This window comes from Triturus cristatus, chromosome 9, assembly GCF_964204655.1.
Source record: "Triturus cristatus chromosome 9, aTriCri1.1, whole genome shotgun sequence".
NCBI lineage: Eukaryota > Metazoa > Chordata > Amphibia > Caudata > Salamandridae > Triturus > Triturus cristatus.
Genome location: NC_140592.1, coordinates 749,277,938 through 749,301,047, shown reverse-complemented (window position 1 = coordinate 749,301,047; position 23,110 = coordinate 749,277,938). Strand labels below are relative to the sequence as shown.

The 23,110-nt window shown below is 43.2% G+C and overlaps 1 protein-coding gene across 3 annotated transcripts in view; it reads left to right on the top strand.

Annotated features, from left to right (window-relative positions):
• The window catches only part of LOC146798746 (prospero homeobox protein 1-like), a 91,901-nt gene that overhangs the window by 9,382 nt on the left and 59,409 nt on the right, over positions 1 to 23,110 (top strand). For 2 of the 3 annotated variants that reach the window (XM_085626036.1, XM_085626037.1), the window contains exon 2: positions 18,104 to 19,522. In XM_085626036.1, coding sequence (XP_085482162.1) covers positions 18,125 to 19,522 — 1,398 coding nt within the window. In that variant the 5' untranslated portion in view covers positions 18,104 to 18,124. The remainder of the gene's footprint in view (positions 1 to 18,103; positions 19,523 to 23,110) is intronic. The other variant, XM_085626038.1, reaches the window with a different exon arrangement.

Here is a 23,110-nt window from a genome sequence, read left to right as displayed (position 1 = left end):
ATACTTGTAGATTGGAACCTCCTTCTTTTGAATTTTGTGCATTTGCTGGCAGAATCACTGTTTACTTGAATAGAATCTGCGTAGTTTTAATTTTCTGATTAATTTGAATAGATCAATGCCCATTTGCCCACAGTTGAATTAGATAGGTGCACAATATTAGAGTCCCAAAGATAAAATCTGTTGTTCTTCTTTGGTTAGTTCAAAGTCAGATAGGTTCACAATAGTTTGGGTGATTTGTAGACTCATTTCTTGGTCAAACGAAGGGGTGTGTCAGGTTCCATTGCCAGCAATGTCCGTAACATATTCACCAATGCCGCTTTTAGATCTGAAAAAAGGCACCGACGCGACAAAGGGTCTGTGTTTCCACAATTGTTTTGTTGTGTTACCGCCACGTAACGCATTTCGGCCGATCACTCAGAGCTTTGCTAGCACAATGAGTGCCATTTTGTTTTCATGCTAATAATTTGATATATTCACATTCTCAACATAACAGAAATACTTGTTCTGTATACAACGGAAGAAGTACTTTGCATTGCGCAACCAACAATTCAACATTTCGTGTCTCTCAGATGGTTGGACATTAAATAATAATACTGATACAATATGTGTCACAATATTAGTGTCAGCTAAAATGATAAAATAAACTAAAATAAAAGCCAAATCAGAATATAACAAAAGTGCGAAACAATAGGCACAATATTCATGGTGCGCATAGCTTTTGAGCATGATGCCCTCAATGTCAAATCCACAATTGAACATATACAATTGTAATTTCCACCATGATTAGACAATTTCAAAACATATCATGTGCATGTTATCCATGTGTCTTTGTATAATAGGTTGTATGATTTTCACAAAAATATAACATCATAAAAAAGCCTCATTACAAGAACTCATACTGACTTTAGCCCAAGTGGGCGTCAACAAATTCATCATGATGAAATTCATGTGCCATAAAAAGGTATATGGAATATTATCAAACTATATGCCCCCAATATAAGAAGTTGATCTCTGACATGATGATGACTGTTCCGGACATAACGTTGGCACTAGCATACAAAATGGTGAATTGTGACATATGTTGGGCATCCTTTGACTAAACATTGCATAATGGCAGATTTCCTTGCCTTATTGTGAGTATGCTTGGCTTAATTGTGACCAAGTTTAGCAGATGTATAGCTATTAATATTTACTTTGTGCCAGTGGGGACTTTCTGCTGTGACTGTTATTTCATTAGTCAAGTAGAGGCATTTCATATTGATAAAGCATTACCTGACATTACTATTAGTAACCCTAATTCAGGTTGTGGTAGCCCAGATAATTGACTACCACAATATCATGAAGTTAAGTATTTATAGGTAAATGTAACTGTATTTACGTTCTGAACTTTACACCTATTTAACTTGAAGATATATGTATTTTCAAGGTATGCAGATATGTAGTTATGAATAGTAAATCTATTCTTACTTATATATATATATATGTGTACTTTTATGATATTGTATTATTTTTAAGAATATATTTTGTTATGACGATATTTTGTCTCTCAGTATTGTGACAAACATTTGGATGATTGCTACTAGTAATCTGGGAAGGTGAGATCACTATTGTGTTTGTATTTGATGTGGTAACTGCGTTAGCAATGGTCATAGCCATTAGCAGCTCAAGACTATCTTCAGCGATCAGAAGTAGATCTTGGTACAGAAAAAGTTGGAGATCTCTGATTTAAGAGTCTGGCTTGAATTGTAGGACAAAGGTTTCGATAAATATTAGTGTGAAATGGAAAGGTGATTTCATCAGGGCTACAATAATTAATAAAAATAATAATAATAATCAGGGATACAGACTCCCAAAGTATGCCAAACACATTAGGCAAATACATCACCATCTAGCGTGAGGTTGTGATTACCACAGGCATATTTGTGACATGTACATATTCAGTGCATGTGAGCATAGGTGGGTTAATCTCAAGTGACATTTTTAAGGAATGAGTCAAATAGTTCAGGTTTGTCTATGACATAGTGTCGTCGACCTATGATTCACAGGTGACATTCATGCTTATGTTAATTTAGAGAGTATATAACAACAAATTAAGACGTGTTTTTTCTTTCTCATTTCATTAAGTTTATGCTAATATAAGCACACTGAATCAAGGGGATACGTGAGTAAGTAACGAAGGAAATGCAGAAAAGATTGGTAAAAGAGTACAAGAACAGCACACCGAGCGAGGCCACGGTAATTTGTGGATTGCAGGATTTACGGGTTTACTGTGTGAAACCTTATAACCTCATGTAATAGTAGTCATGTGATAGCTGATCACATACCTGCTTCGAATAGAATAAGATCAGGAGGTAGGCACGGCCGTACTCGAAGGTCAGTATGCCACACAATATGTATTTTCTTGCCGTGTTGATTAGATTCAGTAATGATTGTTGTTCAGTTGTTCAATTGTTAAAAGTCTGTGGCCCTGATGAAGTTGCTAAACCGACGAAACACGTGTTGGCTACATGAACATTGAAAATGATCTGCGAATAAAAGATCTCTGAAGCCAAAGACTTGGATGACTATATTTTTTATGTGGAACATATATTCTTCATCTTTTTAATGTCTAATCAGGATTATTACTGAATGGGAATAATTTATTGTATATAATTTGTACATAGTGTGTGCCCAAGGTTTGTTTAAATTTGTATAGGACTCCTACTTTTAGGAAGTTCAATTAGTAGGGTAGGGTAAATATTCCTTCCTTGAGTGCACCACTCTAGGAATTTCTAATTCTAAATACTGTGTCTTACTGTCAGGTGAGCGTTACTACGAGATCCCTAATTTACCCATATAATTGCCTGAACATATAGAACTGTATCAAGTATGCCATGGGTCCATGTGTAAGCAGGGAAAATGGCCCTTTTGACTTCTGTTGGGGTAGTAAAATACAGTATTGTCAGGGTTCTGAGCCTCTGCCACTCCATCTGCTGCACCAATAGATAACTATGCCACAGTGAACATATAAGTATCTCCAGGGAGTGGTGCTATTAGTGACTGAGATGGTGTGTATTGGGTGGCTCTGAATTAATAATTTTCCAAGTGCCAGAGCATGGGTGGTGGTGGTGTGATTTGAGGCGCTGAGGTTTAACAATGATGAGTAGTTATGGTGATGTGGTATCGGAAACTGTGATTGTTTGGTTTTGGGAGTGCTTGTATTGAGTCTCTGGGTCGTGTTGTGAGTGGCTTGTGCATGGCTCGAGCGACAGAAATTGCACTTGGAAGAGGTAAGTGGTATTGGATGCGAATAGGAATCTTCATTTTGAGAGCAGTTAGGGGAGTTGGAAGAGTGGCTACACCAGATGGCACTGGTCAGTGGCGAGAACAGCTGGGGTCATTAGTGCTATATACATTTTCTAAGAAGTTGTCCCTGAACATAAACAAACAAAGGATTCGAAAGGACCGAATGACGAAATCGGGAAATTGTGCCAGGTTTTGTCATATGCCTTTTGGAAAAGTCAACATGTTGATGTACAGATCATAGCTCTTTGGGCGGGAAGCCTCAGTTAACCTCTTGTTCAATTCATTAGATCGAATAACATGTCTTCATCGTTTGAGTGGTGTATTGGGTGAGAAATAAGTGTAAATACCCCCTCCCACTACCCTGCTGGCATCTATGCACTGAGGCAAGGGAGATGTAGTCCGCACCGAGAGTACGAGATATCCTAACCCAACCCAACCCACTTTGTTGTGAACTGGAGTAGTTTGGTTTTTAAAAACAACGCGACGCGTGCCTCTCACAGATTCTGTCAGGATATCCTAATTTTAGTAGAGAGCCCTTGACGCATCAGAAGAAGAACCCCGAAGCCCTTGAGCGCGAGCGGCGAGTGACGAAGGACGTCGACGTCCAGCGCAGACCCCTTCCGGGTCCTTCCTCCTCAGATGTTCATTCCCCTCACCTGTCTGAGTGCGTGGGCGGCATGTCGCCTTTCCATCGATTGGGCTGAAGGGCTGTTTGCTTTAACTGTAACCCCGGAGTCAACAAACTTGCGAAGCTCGTGAAGGTTGACACAGAAGGAACTTTGCCCCATGTGTCCTGCATTCCTTGTCTCCTTAGCTCACCCACCGAGTGAGAGGCTTCCTGTGGCCCGCCTCTGCCAAAAGTATACTCCCGACCAAATCTGTGCCTACAAGAAAGAACCCTGGGTGCCCCCTCCAGAGCTAGTTCTAGAAGGTTTGACACCTGGCGATGGAGAAAGTGGCAGAGGGACAATTCCCTTGCATTTTTCATACAGTCTCAGCGCACACGTATAGGCTTTCTAGCGCTGGGGAGACTATTCAGCCACAAAATGTCTGGAGCAGGAATCAACTGGCTACATGGAAGCGCTAGGATTTTATCTTTTGCCGAATCTCATAAACTCACTGCCTGAACCATAAGGTCTCCTTTTGCTCACTTTTCGAAACTTTGGAAATAAGGCGATGGTCACCTGAGTGTCCATTTCTGGTTCGCCTTTAGGGCCAGATTCGATTGGTCAACAATTCTGAGCCTATTTCATGTGTGGGCCTGTTCACCACGCACAATTTTTCAACTCGGTTGGCGATTATATATTGGAAGCCAGTGATTTGGAGTCACCGCAGGCGAAATATTTAGTTGTCGCCCTACCCTTGGGTTGGCCATTGGTGACTCTGGCACTACCTTTCCTCCCTCTTTTCTCATCAATGGGTCATTAAAACAGCCGCAGGAAAAGAAAGTACAAAGGATGTTCTGTTTACATTTTGTAATTTCCACTTCTACACTTTTTTTTCAAGCCCCTCAGTAGCAAATATGAGGCTATCGAGGGGCTACGTAAAGGCGTACAAGGTCAATGCTGTGATGTCATCGGAGTTAAATTGTGTGTGATGTCATTTCCGCTGGACGAATTGCCGTCCGTGAGGTCGGTGCCTGTTGGAAATCAGCCTAGATGTGCTGAAGATAAATACATAGGGTTTTTAAAACCACGGATACATTAAAGTAGTTGAAATAAAGTAGAAGCTGCGAGGGAAGCACCTGGCAGCACTGTGAAATAAAGTATTTGAGATTCAGAAGCCTGGGGATTCACCCTAAAAGTTTATTTTCCGAGAGACACTGTGACCACTATGTGATCAAAAGGGAACTGTCTACACCGTCTGTACACACTGAGACTGACTGCCCCAACTGCACTCTCCGAAGCCTCTTTTAGCTGAAGTTCGTTCGAATCACCATTTGGTGGCGCTAATTCCATTAATCCTTTCCGAGGTTAGACTGTTCAACGTGGCTTCTGCTTTATAGAGTTCACGGTCGAACCGGCCTTTAGGGCAACGTGACAGAGGCAGAAGGGCTGGTCTGACAGGTCAGTGTGTGGGCCGTGTTTTGCTGACCCGCTTTATAGTCTGATGGGACGGTTTTTACCATATCTCTCCCCATGACCACACGCTTTGCCGGCAGCAGGAACAAATGCATGTAGTCTCCCACACCATGCAGAACTCCTAAAGCGTGCCTGGGCAAGTTCAAAATTGCTTCAATTTGCAAATGTGGGCTACTTTTTTAGCTGTCTGATTCGCTAATGAAGGCCACTTTTATTGTGGTGCCTAGGCTTGTTTTCTGTCCCAGTCCAACCCTGGCAGAGTGAATTAAACGAACAGAAGGAAGCCACATGCATTGGATTACTTTTTCTTCAGATCCATGAAGAGCTTTTTAAGATCATGCATATCTCATTGAAAACACAGAATAGATATAGCAGATTGTATCTGGTCCAATCGCTCACTTCATTACTCAAAGTCACGTCTTGGTTTCCCTCGCCACAGTCCTGTGCTTCCTCCCTGCACCCACTATGAGGCGGAGTCCATGGCTATTTGTTTTTTTCTGATTTCCAGGATATAACAGAAAGGGAAATTGTGGCGACCATCCATTATGCTGTTAAGGATATGGTTAGTCGCTAGCCTACGGACTTCCCATTGACGCTGCTAAGGAAGAGGGGTGGGCTTAATTTAGGGAGATGTAGACTTGCAGCTTACTTTATTTTGAAATGTCTTTATGCTAAGAGAAGAAGGTTCTGTGTAACAAGGCAAAATCTATTTTTTAAGGACTGGAATGAGGAAGACAGACAAGGAGGTAATGGCCAGGCCTTTGCGGACAGGCAGTTGGCGGTTTAACGTTTGCGCATGCAAGGTGTACCCGCGATATAACAAAAAGGACTGTCCATGCTTGGAAAGGAAGCAAGATATTGGTCTGTGTTTGTTCTGCTCTCTGAGTGTCCTTGCCACACACTCCAGCTAATCCGACTGGTAGGGTTCGCTTGAACCCCTGATAGGGTGCCACCATGCTATGAGAAGTTAGACCAGCTCATGTTGTCAGATTCTAAAAGGGCCAGGAACATGTACATGATTAAGGGTTTTTGTAAGATCTCCTATACTCTATTTTTGGCATTGCAATTCTGCTTCTATCATATAGGGAATTCTATCTTTTCAATTTTCTTGGCGAAAATACAGAAGTGGGTCACATTTTCTTCTTCACCCGCTCTCTAACATGCAATGGATATTTGAAAAAGCCAGAGAATTTCAGAATGACGTATTTTTCTGCTTTATAGACTATACCAAGATCTTTGACTGCATTGATCATAGAAAATTGAAGAATATGTTAAAAGACATGGTTGTTCCAACCCACCTACTCAGCCTCCTGAGGAATCTGTACATAAACGAGGAAGTGATAGTGAGGACCGATTATGGAGAAACAGAGTGGTTCAATGTTGCAACAGGCGTTTGACACAAGTTGTATCCTATTACTATATTTGTCCAATCTTTATTCCGAGTTTATTGTGCGAAGATCTGAACTTGATGACGTTCAGACTAGAATCAAAATTGGAAGAAGAAAAATCAATAGGCTGCTGTATGCTGATGACACAACCCTGATTGCGCAAAGTGCAGAATATCTCAAAGCAATCATTACCAAGATTAAAAAAAAAAATAGCATTGCAACTAGACTAAAGTTGAAGCTGAAAAAGACTAAAATCATGTCAACAGGAATCTTACAAAGTTTCTGAATTGACACTGAAGAAATAGAGATCGTCAAAAACTTAATTTTCTTAGGACCACAAGCTAAATTGAGATGGCAATTGCCCCAAAAACAGAAGAAGGCTACAACTGGGAAGAAAAGCATTGACAAGCCTGAACGAAACTATAAAGACCATGAACATCTCGCAGACAACAAAGATACGAATCGTCAAAGCAATGGTCTTTCCTGCAACAATGTGTGGTTGTGAAAGCTGGACAACTAATAAAAATGATTGTCTAAGAATTTACTTCTTCGATCTCTGGTGCTGGAGAAGGCTTTTGCATATCTCATGGACTGCTGGAAGAATGAATCAATCAATACTTGACCAGATCAAGCTGGAACTTTCACTAAAATCGTTTATGTTAAAAAATAAATGCATATATTTTGGCCACATAATGAGAAGAGAAGCCTCCCTGAAAAAGAACATTATTTTGGGAATGATGGAAGGAAAAAGGAAAAGAGGAAGACCAAGATCTCGGTGGTTAGACACACTCAAAATGTTACAAACAAGAATCTCCAAGACCTAAAGAATTCTGTTATTGGTAAAAAAAATTTGGAGGACTTTTATCCATCGAATCACCAAGAATCCAACATGACTGAATGGATAAAACCTCAACATTTAGGAATAGGTTAGATACTCAGTCAATCTATGTGTTGTAATAAAAGCGGAATGAATAGTGAATTTTGCTGATTTGCCCAATTTGTTTATTAATTTTAACTTAAAAATACTGTGTATTCTGGGAAATGCTAGCCAGGTGGCATCCTTAGGCCCTATGAGATAAGCCAAGGGCAACATGTGAAAAAGAGCCCCATCAACCAGATAAAAGACTCTGTGAGTGCTGTAGGGGATGGCTAAATTCACGAACTGAATCTTGAAGACCTGCATTGGTGCTGTGACTCCGCTTATCCTTTCTCTATTCCTTCCATACATTGACCCATCTACCTATGTTTCGGATAAGGGAATATAGGTATCACAGCAACACATAATATTGAGAGCAGCCTAAGAAATAGAAGAGGCAGTAAAATGCTCCCCCGCTCCAGTATTTTGAGGAAGAGATGAAAAAAAAATCTGAAACTATACGACACTAAAGTTGGTGCTCTGAACACATGCTTTGCACCGCAGTTGAATGCATATTATGAGATATTCCTATGGCGTATAGCCCACCATTCTCCACCAGAATCACTTGACATTTTTCATGTCCGACTACAGAAGAAGGTGAGCACATGCATGGTAACCAACCCTGAGGAGGAGGTGAGACAACAAATACTATTAGGATCCAAACCTTCCTAGCTGCCAAAACACGTTCCCAAGAAACCAAGAATAAAATTCCCACCACGCTGGCCCTGGACAAGGTGACAGACTGTTCTATTCCTGAGTCGATGTACCCACAAAAAAGATTCATGTGAAAAGGTGAATAAAATTGTGAAGAGAAACCGATTCAGATTGCAGGACCCAGGTTTCATAAACAGCGTCAAACTAAATAATTTTTATCCCTGTGGTTACTATGGAAGGACAGTATCCAGAGGACTGTCCATCAAACGGAAGAGTTGAACATGGTGTAAGCAAACACATTGAGAGGAAATAGGCAAAACACTCACTTTAGAGGCTCTCCTAGCTTCCATCCCTATGGGCTGCAGCATCTAGAGGTTAATTCCCACTGATATATCCTAGCCCTGTCCGCCCTTCTCTCCTGACCACACTGCACTGGGGTGTAAGCGTGCTCATGAGCACAAATGCCCTAAAAGTCGCACCAGAAGGCAGGGCAGTGAAGTCACTACCCACAGACAAGAGCATATTTGACCCTCTACATATGGTTCTGACAATTCTGGATCACACAAAAACGAGACGCAAGAGGCATGAGAATGGGAGTCAGAAGTATGGGGAGGCTTAGTTTAAGAGGACCAGTCTGAAAAATGTAAAACGGCACTTGCCGCTATCCAACCCATGACATTCCGCCGAACGACAACCCGATCTCCAGTCTGTAGCAGCAAATCCCTTTTGCTCCGAATTGTAGCTGCAACCATCCAGAAATCTACAGAGAGTTTGACTTAACTGTGACCTAGCCGAGAGCTGTTGTGATTTAGGAGCAGCCTGGCTTCCGCCACCAGACTGAAACAAGTTGCAGACTAGAGCTTTCAAGCTGCCTTCTCCCTCCCTAGTGAAGGTGGTTTAAGGAGCTACTCATGGTTTTACGGAGATGTTTTTTGAATTGAGATGGGATGTGGTGTTGTACATGGCCACACCTTTGGTTGTTGGGCAGGTAGAAGGTGCATCACTGGCACATCTGCAGCATCTCAGGTCTGGCGCATAGGCCTAACTAAAAGAGGACTTCGGGCACACAGGCGGGAAGTCTTGAGCAGGTGACAAAGGTCTTTGGTAGTTTTTGTGCCACTCAACGTGCCTTTTCGAGCAAACCTGCTTACCAGTGTGTCACTGAGGAACTCATAACAGATGGTAAGACATGTTAGAGTGGCTAGCGGGATGGAGTTTTCCTTTGCAGTCTCCTAGCAGCACCAATAGGGTGTTGCTACTCCATTCAGCTTGCCCATGATTAGTGGGTTGGTGTTCTGCGGAGGGGAGGCGTCTCTGACGTGTCTTGCCTACTATTGGCGAGAATCAGTGCTTACGTTGTGAAAGAAAGAGTGCCGGTGCCCGAAGCTCTGCTCAGAAGCCAGTGGGCGGTGCAATAAAAATGTCAGCACCTGGAATACCGTGGCTGCCACCTGATGCCTCTTTAAACCACAACCAGACACTCCTTAACCCATTATCCCACCCTTGCAAGCTCGCGCTTTCCCCATTGTGGCTTTTTCCCCTCTTTTTCCCCTCTCTTACTCTTGTTAATGTCTGATGCGGAAAAGTAAGCGCTCGTCCCCAAAAAATAAGCTCTGTGGCCCCCACCGGCACCCATCAGCTTAACTGAGTGGGATGATATTCACTTGTTGGGAACTGGGGTTATACATCTGTTTTATGTGGGTATCTACAAAGTGTATGACCTGGGTTTAAGATACAGCAGAGCACTGTATGGAGAGCATGATGGGATAATGTCTGTACAAGGCACCCACAAGTGTACTTCAAAAGGATATTGGAAGTCACAGAGGAGTGTAATAGGAGTAAAAAGAGGTACGAAGCCTCAGACCAAATGTCTCTTGTAAGATCAGAGGACTCTGAGGTGCCTTGCAATAACCATTTCATGTAAACCTGGTGATCTTTGCCCCTTTTACTGCACCAGAATGGGAAGGGGTGAGAGAGGTAAGGCAGACGGCATCTGAGGGGTCTACCAGCTGAGACTAGGTGCCGCGTGATATCCCCCTCCTTCTAGGAGTTATATTTTTAAATACTTTTTGTTTGAATGCATCATGGTTGGTTAAAAATGACAACTGGGAAATTATAAGTTAAAAACGCCTGTTTTGCCGAAATGCGCTAGTCCTCTTCAACAGCTTTCCTCCTCGGCATGCTCTGGGTGTCCTTGGTGGTTGTCATTGCTGTTCTATAAGTGAAAAACTCACGGGGACTGCCTTTATTTGGGACAAACTAAGTATCTCATCCAGTGACTGCAGAGAGCGCAGAAGGCTTCTGCTAGACTTATCCTGAATATGCCGAAACATTATTCTATTGCCTGACTGTTCAGAGACCTGCACCGGCTGCCAGTGCACAAAACAATCATCTTCAAAGCATTAGTGCTTATTTTTCATGCCTTTTCTAACATAGGCCCAAAATATCACCGAAGCTAATTTGTTATTATGCTCTCTTTGGACCTCTTAGATCCTACAATGCCAGACCTTTCATTATCCCTCTATTTAGACGAGCCACACGCTCGAGTCATTTCTTCTCCCTCTTAGCTGGCTCTTCTCCAAGAAAATTGTCTGGTCTCCTACAAGAACATCGTCTGGTCCCCTGTAAGAACCTCATTTGGTATCCTGTAAGAACATTGTCTAGTAGCCTCCGTATCTTCCTTTAGAAAATAGCTGAAATGCATCTTTTATTCCAGCTAACTCTGCCGGCTGCGCCTTAACCAGAATTTCTCAGCACCAGGACACCCTAGTTTTGGGTAGCTGCTACGCTCTACAAAATCTACATACATTTATTCATTCATTCATTGTAGAGGTGCTCAGCCCCTCCCTCCCCATTTTTCATACTGTGGTATCCTTGGGTTTGGCCGCTGCCTGCTAATGTGCCTTCTGCCACCATGTCATGGTGCCTTCAAAACCTCCAGTGCTGCTATGGCAAATTCAAGTGCTGGCAGGAGGAGACAATATAGTGCCTATTCCTTGCATGTGAGGAAGCATGCACAGCAGTTACCTATGTTGTAGTTGTCATCACTTCTGTTGCCACCTCCTGGTGATTGCTCTTTGTGTTATGCCACCAAGCCGCCCAGAGATTGTGCTTGCAGTAGTGTAGTTCTTTATTAGTGTGGGCTCAGTGACTGGCTTCTGAACTTCAGATTGCAATAGTGTCAGGTTTCTCATTCTCAGTGATTTGACATTTTGTGTTCCTTGAATCATTTTTGTGCCTACAGTGGAAACCAATGAAGTTGGGGTGAAGTGACCTGCAGGGGACGGGAAACAGCCTATACACCGTGGCTCGAACCACACTATGCCTTAACAGCAAGGTCCGAGCCACAGACACCTCTGTACAACGCATTGCTTTACCACGCAAGTCGTTATGCCTTAAAAAAAGCATCGTTGGATTGATGTTGGACTTTAAGTTCAACACCTTCCCTACTGTTGCACAGACTGGAGTTGGAATAGTAAATTATATTATTCCAACTCCAGCGCTTTCCCTAAGGCAAGTCTTTGTAATGATTTGCGTGGTAACCGAATGCGCTGTAAAGACATTTTAGTTGTTCGGACCGTGTCATTAAGGCAGGCGTAATTAACGCCTGGGTGGTTCTGACATTCAACCACAGGGGACTGCTTGGTAGAGGGGTCTTCTCAAGCTTTATTTACATTTCTTGTCCCTCTTTCTCTATCGTGCAGGTTCTTTTTCATCCCTGCTGTCTCCCTTAGTCACTGCTTTCCTCTCATTCTCTTATCTCCTTCTTTCTCTCATTAATGTCTTTCTCTGTCTTGCTCTGGGTCAAAGTCTGATGATGAGAAATAAGCCCCATTCCCATAAATAAGTGCGAGTGCCGACCACCTGCAACCACCAGCCACACGCAAACACCAGCCCCTTGTACGGCCACCCACCATAACCATCTGCCTTTCTCAGAGCTGCTGATGGTCCATTGTAGAAGGAATTAAACAATGCTTCCCCCATCGTCCTTTATTGAACAATTAAACTTTGATTTGTCATGCTTAGTCTGCGATATGCCTGAAAGCTTCCTAGCCTGACTGCAAAGTGCTTGGAAACCTTGATTTACTTAGAAGACAGTGCAGTTTCATGGCGTCCTCACTTGTATGCTTTTGAAATTCATGCCCTACTCCTCAGGACTCAGTCAAGAGTTTCTTCCCCCTCCCACGTCCTCAGTATTTAAACCGGTGAAGACAGAGTGTGAAATTCCTGTTTTGTATTGTATTATAGCATTTGTATAGAGCTTACTACCCCTCTGCGGGGCATTGAAGCACTACCCCATGTAATAGCAAGCTAGCCATGTTGGGTGTATAGCTGTATGGGTAGGGTGTTGTGTTTTTGAACCAGTGGGGGAAGTGTTTCATGTCATGTGTGATGACCACCAAGGTACTGTTTTGTGTTAAGGGACACAGTGCATGGCTGTGTTTTTGGTGAGGGTATATGAGAGATAAACCAGCAATTTATGATTGTAATAAACACTTACTCGCTTAGCCTTCAGGCAGCAGGATGCTGTGTGCCTTTACACCAAAAAGACGGATAGTCAGAGAGGGCCCAATGATCCTCAAAGCGACGTGCACCAGGAAGAGATGCTGTTGAATGAGTAAGGGGATGCATAAAGAGCAAGAAGGGGACTTGTTTTATTTATTTATTTATTCGCCTGAAGGCAGGGATACTGTCTCCTGTTGAATAAATATACCCAACGAAAGAGGAGGAAATGGAAGAGCTGGCAACCTGAACAGGACCTACGGAAACCTGAAAAGGTCCAGATTGTACCTGCTTCCGCCAGACCAAAAAAAAAAAAACTTTTAACAAGGAGTACACACCTTAAGCTCGTGAAAATTCCCAATGGTGGACAAACACCAGTCAGGTGGGCCTAGTAGGGTTGTGGCTCACATCTCAGGCAGACTGGCACCCTACAAATGCGAGGGTGGGAGACAAAGCACTTGGTAGGTTGATGTCCGGGCAGCAGCGCAATAGTGAATCGGACTATCTCATGTCACTGACCTTACCCATCCATACGAGTTCAATTGTTTTCTTACATCACACAGACTCTTGCTCTTTCTAGTTTACATAAGGAGGCAAACTCCTGACCTTCTAGAATTTCCTCCCAGAACCGATTCCACTTTATTTATTAGTAGGGAAAGACATTTCAGGGTAAAAATAGACAATGTGGTGAAAGGAGAAATACCCAACTTCCAATGTTTCGGCTAAGACAGCGGCATGGCACAGATTTGATGGTTCACATTTTGTTCAGTCTTAGCCTTGCTCTTCATTCCTTTCTGTAGAGGCATAGTGAGCAAAAAAGATGAACTGGGATGTTGGAAAGACGGATTACCAGTGTCTGAGATCACTTCAGATATTCCATCCGTCACTTTTTTGTTTTTCTCAGTACATGAAGCTTTGCCTCCCACAGATAAAAGTAACACTGTTTGCCAGTTCTTCTTGAAAGAGCCAGCCTGGATTGCTGAGGCAGTATAATGGAGTCAGCATGGGAGACAGGCTTACTAAATCATTGGTAATGCCCAGCTTGTCAAATGGGCAGTTTCATTGAGGCGAAAGGACCTGGTTGGCCCATCGAGATGCCTACACTTTTGTCCGAAAAGAGACCAGTCAATACGCATATGTTGTAGACTCCAAGACTGTTTACGAAAATCCTTTGCTTATTGATTTTGGTTAGATCCAACCATCCAGCGCTTGCCACCCAAGCTGCACCTCGTTGACCCCAGAAAGTAGGCAAAAAGTGATTGGGAAGGGGATGTGGCCTTGCAGCTATAGCTCCCACCTTTGAACATTGAGAATCACATTTGAATCCTGGCCTCAGCTCAAAATCCTATGATTATGGGCTAATCTCTTAAGTGGCCTGTGCCAAAAAAGGGGAAAAGAGTGTAACATAGCGTAGTCCTGTTGTAAAGTGCACCAGTGGACTTGAGCCAGGTGCATAGTGTAAAACATTGCAAAAAAGTCGTATAAAATAGATGGATATCTACTGAGCATAGACAATAATGTCACTTCATCATTGCAAGGTCTGAAACAACCATATCATACCCTGCTTTGAAGCCATAGTTGAGGTACAAACTGCAATGCGTTCAATAAGCCATGAAAATGTATGATTTACAATGCATGTTTTTAACGTTCATGTACCTGTCATTGCAAAGCAGTAAGTATTTGAGACGATACATAAATAAGCATAAAAATAAATAATGCATGCGTATGTACTCATTAAAAAATTACTGCCATGCAAAAAACACGGAGGAATGCAAAGCTTGCTTTAAGAAGCCTAGCGCAGATGATGTCCTTTATATTGGGAATTAAATATGTTAATATCAGGGATGACATATCAGGTCAAATGCTCTTATTCATGATATATTATGGAGAGAGTGCCATGGGAAATGAGTGCAGTTTTACATGTTCAGTGGTTTTTGAGGATTCTATGTTTAAGTCTAACGTTAGCCCAGACATTTTGATTAGACTAAAATTTTATGTATGATATACCTACAGGGGGATTGAATCTGGTGCGCGAACCCAGATTCCCTATTGTGATTGTTGTTGTTTATTTGCCAAATAGGATGTTGGTCCTATAGTTTAAAAACAAAAAAGAAAACTTGCACTGTTAAAATGAATGAGCAATGCCGCTCACAGAGAGCGAGCTTGTACGTATTCATGGAATGACATGTTACTAACGCTGGTTGTATACTGCCTATAAGATACTGAAATTGTACATGTATGTTTTTGTCCTGGATACAGTGGAAGCAGTTTTAATAAAAACAAGTTAAAAAAAATTATATATATATATACCTACAGGGTCTTTCCGTCACCCCTCTTCATCCATTGGTCTGTCATTGTGTCATTCATGGGTTTGTTTCCGCCCACTACAGCATACAGCATGTGACAAAAGGTCTGCCCACTTTATCCACTGGCTGATTTCACTATGAGTGATGGCATTCTGCTTTATCAAAAGGAGTACATTCACAGGCAAAGTAGTTCCCTACAGCACCAGGGACTACATTGCCAATGTGTACTTTTTGAGATACAAAACTGACAAAGATAAACGGCTGATAGCCAACATCAGACCTAGAGGTTGTTATATTGTGGAAGAGGTGTGGCGCCGCGGCCAGGGCGACTGCCTCCGGAATCTGGGATCACGGTTCGATCCCCGGCAGCAGATTAGCCCAGCACCTTGTGACTCTGGGCAATAGCCTGCTTAATCTTCCCGACGGCCCCCAGCGCTTAGAGACCCTTACGGGTGATTGTTTGCGCTTTACAAATGTGGATTATTATTATTATATTAGTGCCTTGAAGCAGCCTCTTGACTGTTGTTGACTGCTGTACAAAGACAGCTAATGTAACAAATAGATATATGAAAAGAACAGCTGGAATTTACTTCAACTGTCGTAAGTGACACATATCAAAGGGTAGCTTTCCAATTAAAATTCTTAAAATGATAAGATTGTAAAACCGCGGAAAGGTAAGCTTAGTTGGCACATTAAACAAGGTTTCTCCAATGAGTAATACGTTGATAATAACACTCCAAAAAGTAAGACATGGCTTGAAATTGCAACCCTATGTGTATTTCTGACTGCCTGCAGCCAGGGCCGTCTTAACAGCATCATAGACCCCCGGGCAAAGCAGTGCACTAGACCCTGCCTGCACAAAAACTCACAGGAATAAAAATGTTTCAGAGAATTAGTGTTAAATTTGGCTCTGCATGGGGCCCCTATGTTTGTGGAGTCCCTGGGCAACTGCCCAGTGTGCCCAAGCATTAAGACGGCACTGCCTGCAGCACCCTTGAGATATGCATTTTACTCTAACCCTGTGTGCATAGAAAACCGCCACCGTGCAGTATAGCGAACTAGAGCTCTCCTGCTCTGGGCCACTGTCTCAACCTCTCATCTTCTCACAGTGCTTCCTCCCTCAGCTAAGACTGACCAGGATGTATAATGTGAAAGGTTCTGCCCAAGCAAATTATTGGTGGGCCCCAGAGCCCCTTTAACCTGACATCTGTTGGAGGGGTGGCTATCTGCAGCCACGTTCACTCAATCCAGATAACTGAATGGACACTGAGAGATGCTGGAAGCATTTTGAGAGTAGGGGTGCTGCCAGCAATGGTACATCACTAAAGGCATAAGGATTGTGAAAAATACAAGCGTCACACAAAGGACAAGTGTAGCAGATGTATTCAGCAAGAAAGTGATAAGGGTGCTTGTAGCTGCTGGTGGTGCACTTTGGAGCACAGTGTCACAAATATATTACTAAAGCACAGTGTGGTAGAGCACTGTCATTTACAGACAGCACACTTTTCATTGAAATAGCTACTACATGTGAACAAACGTACAGGTTTACTGACAAAATGATATAGCGCACAAGCAATAATGTGTGGAAATCAAGTTTATCATTTGTGCATCACCAAGTGAAGTGTCTTGAATTGTTTTATCCAATTAAAATCTTTGTTTCCATCACACTTCAAAATGACAAAAAATGTGCTTCATTTTTTCTTTCCTAACTTGTGATATACTCAAAAAGATTTATGCAGATTATCTAGAGGTATTTATATTTTGCTGTCTGTTAGAAAAAATTGAATCCTACAGCCTTTCCTTTCACACTCCCCCCACCTCAGCAAGAGTGTCCCATAGTGCACTTTATAAAATCCTCTAACTTTCTGGATCGAGAAAGTAAAAACCAATATCCATGTTAAAAGAATAAGCAGTAATGTGTCACAAGACACAGCCTGACATTTGATCTCTGTCTTTGAAGCACAGCAAATGTGACACGATAAAACAACATTTAAAGGCATCTTTATTGTTCATTCTTCTTCTGAACTCCAGCATGATAATTATGGGGCTGCTGCAGCACTCACTGCACCACTACTTCCCACACCTATGTAGACACTGTTGCAGCAGTGACACAGAGTGGCCAGTCTGAAGGTGGAATGTGTAGCAGTGTCGTCTAGTAGCCCTTCCGAATATGTAACATGCATTAGTGACACAGAGTGGCCAGGCTTAGGATAGCAGTTGCAACCACTGTGCTGTCAGGGGAATGATTTGCTTATGGCCAGCCTTGACATTTTTTTCTGAGCTTGGGCACCTTACCTACTAGGAGGAGCTAACTTGACCATTTGACTGTGCATGCATACACCATTAATTTTCTAAAGCAAACACAAGATATGTAAGGCTGATGGCAGCACCAGAAAGGATGACCGAGGTATGAATGTTTGCTGCTGAAAGTGTTTCTCACTCTCTCTTTCTCTGTTTTCTTTTACCAGAGGAGTCTGTATGGAAAAAATGGCAGCAGTCTCAGTATGGCATGTCCAGCAGTGACATCTAGTGATTAGTCACAGCATGGCACACAATCATTGACCCCTAGAGACCAGTCAGAGTATAGCGTTTGTAATGGTGCCCTCTGGTGTCAAGTCTGAATATTGCATATGTATCAGTGATTCCTAGTTACCAGTCAGAAGATGGCATGTGAAGCAAGGCTGCCTGATGGTAATTCAAAGGGTGGCCTTACCTGTGGTTCTTAAGTGGTTTCCATCTAAAATCTGACTGTGCTTGGGAATGAAGAATCCCGAAAACTGGACTGGAAAGAGACAGAGGGCCCTCAGTGATCCATTCCATTATACATAATTTACGGCCAAGGGTACTGATATTGTGAAATAGTCTAGTTTAATTTAAATTGGCCTAGTTAATGTAATCATTGCTAAAATGGTTGCAAAAGTATGACAATGCATCACATCCATCTAATCCATGTCTGTGTCCCTTTTGCAGAAGGTCTGGGACCATCAAATCATGTCCCTCGCTGTTGTGGACCTAAAGGAGGAGTGCCTGGAGGACGAGGAGCTTGAAGGAATGAGTTACACCTACCCGCTCAGCTTCCAGACTAAGGAGACCCCAAGTGGGGACCAGCCTGTTCCATACTCTGACAGAAACATCATCTCCCAGCTCCTGAGGAAGGGTATTGTCAAGACTAGGAATGCAGACACTTCAGAGCCCGGGGACCCTGGCGACCTCGGTCCAACACGCCCGGTACAGGAGTTTTCGCCCCATGGGAGCCTGTTCAAACGCCAACTTGAGTCTGAGGGCTTCTACGAGGAATTTATGAAGGCCAAGAGGGCCAGGGTGGAGAACATTGTATGCAACATCAGCAGCTCCTGCAGCTCTGGATTTCGTAATGGTGGGTCCTCTGAGGGGGAAGACCCCGTTGGAAGCAGCTATGAAACCTCTATTCGGGATGCCCCCTCTCGGAAAGCTGAGAGGGGTCAGGAGCGTAGCGAGCTGAAGCACCAAATGGAGATGATGAGGGGCCAGCTCTTACAGCTACAGGAGAAGCTGTATCGGATGTACTCCGGAATGTCTGAGGACTACGGTGGCGTTGGTCTCCCCAGAGAGCGCATTGCACGAGGTGTGTCTAGTGCCAGTGCCACAAAGTCAAGAGATCCAATAGATGATTCTTGCCACTACCAGGATGCCACAAAAGAGATGCAAAAGTCCCGCCAGTCCAGTGTGATAGAACGAGGAATTCGAATGCTGGATTCACAGCCAAAGAGCCTAGCGGAGGCCCTGAAGGAGGAGTTGAGCACTGCAGTCACGCAGGTGGTGGATGCCGTTGTCCAGGCATTTGCCCGGACTGGTGTACAAGCAGTGCCGCCGCCCGTTCAGGTTACTAGTTCTCACCGCCTGATGGAACATGGGACTTGCAGCACTGGGACATCTTCTCAACCACCGCAACACTACTTTGAGGCTCTCTCTACCGGCACTTCCTCCGAAGGTGACACAGTCAACTTGGAAGAAGACCAGACGGAAGCTTTGCCCCTGGTGGTCAGGAAGAACCCCACCAACCAGTCTGAGTCCAGTTCCTCTCACCGGCAACGCTTGTCACCTCTTGACTTGGAGAAAGGCGGCCTAGTGGTTGCCGCCTTCCCTCCTGTGACACAGTACTCCATGCCAAAGATGTCCCACACAGTGCCTCTTGGCCAGCTACACTTTAAGGAAAGGGTACCCATTGAGGCCTTCTGGGAAGGAGTCAGCCTACGGACAAAGCTTTCCTCCCGACACCTGATGCAGCAGGAGTGCCCTCTTTTCCAGCTTTCCGGCTCATCCGAAGGCACATCTTCAGCACATGTTCCAAAACTGGAGAGCAGAGACCCCCACGGCAGCGCAGACACATCTCTGTACAGACCATCTTCTATATCCTTTCTAAAGCATGTTTCACATGTAGAAACAAGCCTGCTTAGTTGTGTGTGTGGGTATGTGTGTGTGTGCGTGCTCATGCGCACCTCACGTCTACAGACAAGGTTAGATCTCCTCCTATCTCCACAGTGTGTGCAAGCGGGGGATAAGAGCAGCAGAGATAAGAAATACATGACCTCATATTGATCTGAAAACCTTTTGAAAGTATGTTGGATATTGCACAGTGTGTTAATAGTTTTATGTGTGTAGACTGATCCAATGTGTGTGTGCATGCACATATGTACACATATACGTACAGTATCCATGAAGAAGCAGAGAGTGTAATATCTGAATAATTACCATTCCCGAGTGTGGGCGGGATCATGATATGCAGAAGGCGTAGCCTTTCGTGGCTCATGATATCCTGTTCCCTCCTGGGAACAAATACCATATTGCACTTAGCTCTCTGCATGTTTGGTTTATGCCATGCTGTTTTTATGAGCAACAGTTATAAACAAAAGTGTTTAGCCAGAACACAAGGGGTTAAATCCGTGGACTGAGATAAAACCACAATCACTGATTCTGGAGTGCACTCTGTAAGGTAATAATTAGTGTTGTCTGAACTTAGTTCAACCCTATTATGGTAATAAGGCCTTTGAACTGCAGTAATAAATGTGTGAATCTGTATCTATTAGCATACATGTTCAAATTACATGTTATTGGGCCACATTTATTTTCACTGGCAATTTATTTATGCAATGCCACTGAAACTACACGTGGCGCCAAAACATTAGAGCAAGTGTAGTAATAAATATAGATTCTGATATTTATTACCAGAGTTCAAATGTCAAGTCCCATGTTTGAGCCACACTTAAGCTATGCATTCTCGGTCACTGTTCAGTGAGATTGTGCTCTGGGTCTCCTTACATACCCCTGTGTATTTAAAATACACATGAAAGAACAGCATTATAAAAGCTACTACACTTGAATGTGTTAGAAAGTAATATGCTATTTTTTAGGAAGAAGAGGGTCAGCATGACCCTCACGAGGATTTTCCCCTCTTGAATTACAGCTCATCTCCTCACTCATCAATGATTATGGATTGCACATTGGTACAAAATACAAGAGGCTGTTGTACTGCAGAGCAGCATGGCTAAAAATAAAAAGACAACATGGCACAGAAAACATTGACAAAGCCAATTACTCTATTTGTCTTTTAAAAAAATTGTTAAGCCATGTTTTACAACTGCGTGGCTGCTACAGAACATGGCTGAAAGTGGAAAAAACACTACGATGATGCAACCAGGGTTGACTGTGTCATACCACTTTTACTTTTCCTTACTTTACTTTTAGCCTTGCTGCACAGCAGCTGTGGTGTTGTCCAACATGGCTAAAAAAAAACATTGACAAAGTCAATAGATTTTAAAAAGGCTCGACCTATTGACTTTGCCAATGCTTGTTTCACCTAGGGAACTGTTTACTATCCCTTTCTCTGAATGCATGGTTCGGTTATTTTGTCATTTTAACTAGTGACTGATACTCTTACTGTGATACAGCTGGAAGGAGAAGGCCACAGGATTTCACAGGTTTCTAATATTGATTCAAAAGTGCTTGCTTTACAAAGTACAATACAAATATCTCAGAATATATGTCTGAAAAATGGAAAGTACAGACAAGGAAATTAAATGGGGTGATGTTAGCGGCCAGCACCCCAATTCTAAACAAGGTTACAACAGCAATGCCCGTAAATGACACAAGTCTGAGGACATTGAACAAATGAAATAAAAGACTATTCCTGGCTGGAAGTGAGCGTGTAAAATACAGTGTTATTGGTAGGACCACTCCACTCAAATTATCTGGCATGGGTTGCTAAATAATGCAGTAGTTGAGTAAATGATGTGGCAAGAAAAGGCAAATTACTGTTACGTGCCGTATTGGTTAAATATTTTTACATTTGTTAACACTTCTGTACATTGGTTATACTTTATTGGTACCAATGTGACTCCCAAATATTGAAATAAGCAACAGAAATCTGCTCATTCAACCTTTGCAAAGGGCTCTCCACTGCGCGGCAACACATGTTGCTGTGTTGATGCCACTCCAATTTATAACACTTTACTCAACTCTACACTACGCCTCTCCAATCTAGTGCACACCATGCCACTATAGTATACAGCATTCCACTGCACTATAACAATTTATTCCACTGTACGCTACGTCAATCCACTCCAGGATACTCCTCTCTACTGTATTGCACTCATCTCTCCAATACTCCACTGTATGTCATTCCACTGTACGCCACTCGACTGTAACACACTCCATTTTACCCCACTGTACAACAGTACACTCTATAACAGTACACTGTACAACACTCTCCTCTCCTCCACTGTACCGTACCACACTCCACTTAATTTACACTCCACTCGATGACAGTGAACTCTATGATTCGGAACAGATTTTTTTTTTTTTTAAACCTTTATTTTGAAAATTTTAAGCGAACATACAGCAATTAGCAAAGGTGCATCAATGGGTACACATTTCATTCAGAAGCAATACAATGGAGGCAGGAAAAGAACATAACAGGCATTTACAGTGCGAACCTGTCCATCAGAGCAGGACTGTACATCGATCCTATGATTACTATAGGGTTTACCGATTACTACTCTCTCCCTGGAGGAGCCCCCCGCCAGGTCCCATAAGTCCCAACACCAGGTGTCTGGAAGATAGTGTTCACAAGGGTGGAGTCCCCCAGTATGCAGTGTCCACATAGCCATATCCCAAGGGCAGTACCCTCCCTCAACAAACTCTCATTATTCCATGAGTGATTCTCCAGCACGTGGCTATGTGGGTGTCCCGTTGTCAACGGCAGCCTCCCCCCCTAACAAGTAGCAGTGTAGTGGAGCCCAGATATCTGCTGGTCGCGATGCTGTTGGTAAGAGTTCTGAATATGTACTGATTTGTTCCTGACAATAAGTAAGATCTCGCATCCAATCTTTAAATTTTGGGGCCCTACCTCTGCCCCACCTACATGCTACACGTCTTTTAGCAAGTAAGAAGGCAAGCGCAATGAATTTGCGGTGCGAAGCTTGTATGGGCTCCACGTATCCCAAGAGGGCAAGGATAGGGGAGGGCTTAATCTCCGAATTAATCATTTTAGAAAGTGCTGTAAATATCTGGCACCAATAGCGGTGCACCGCCTCACATGCCCATGCCAGGTGAAGAAAATCCGCCCCAGGGGCATGACACCTGTTGCACCTGTCGTCTTCACGGAGCCGGTATTTGTAAAGCCGAGCAGGAGTGTAATATAATCTGTGAATGTATTTATAGTGTATTATTCTAAATCTACTACTAGAGGAAATACGTTCCGTCTGCTGGAGGCAAACTCCCACTGTTTGTCTGTCAGTGTGACCTGCAGTTCTAGGTCCCATTTCGCCCGAGCCGCCAGAGGCGGGCGGCTCTGAGCGAGTGGACCGACCTATAAATTTTAGAGACCAACTTGGCAGGGGCCTCGTCCAGGAGGATACGCTGTAATGGTGCCACAGCCGGTGGTTCCTGCGGAAAGTCGGGTGTTAGCGCCTTAATCCCCTGCCGAAGCCTGATGTACAG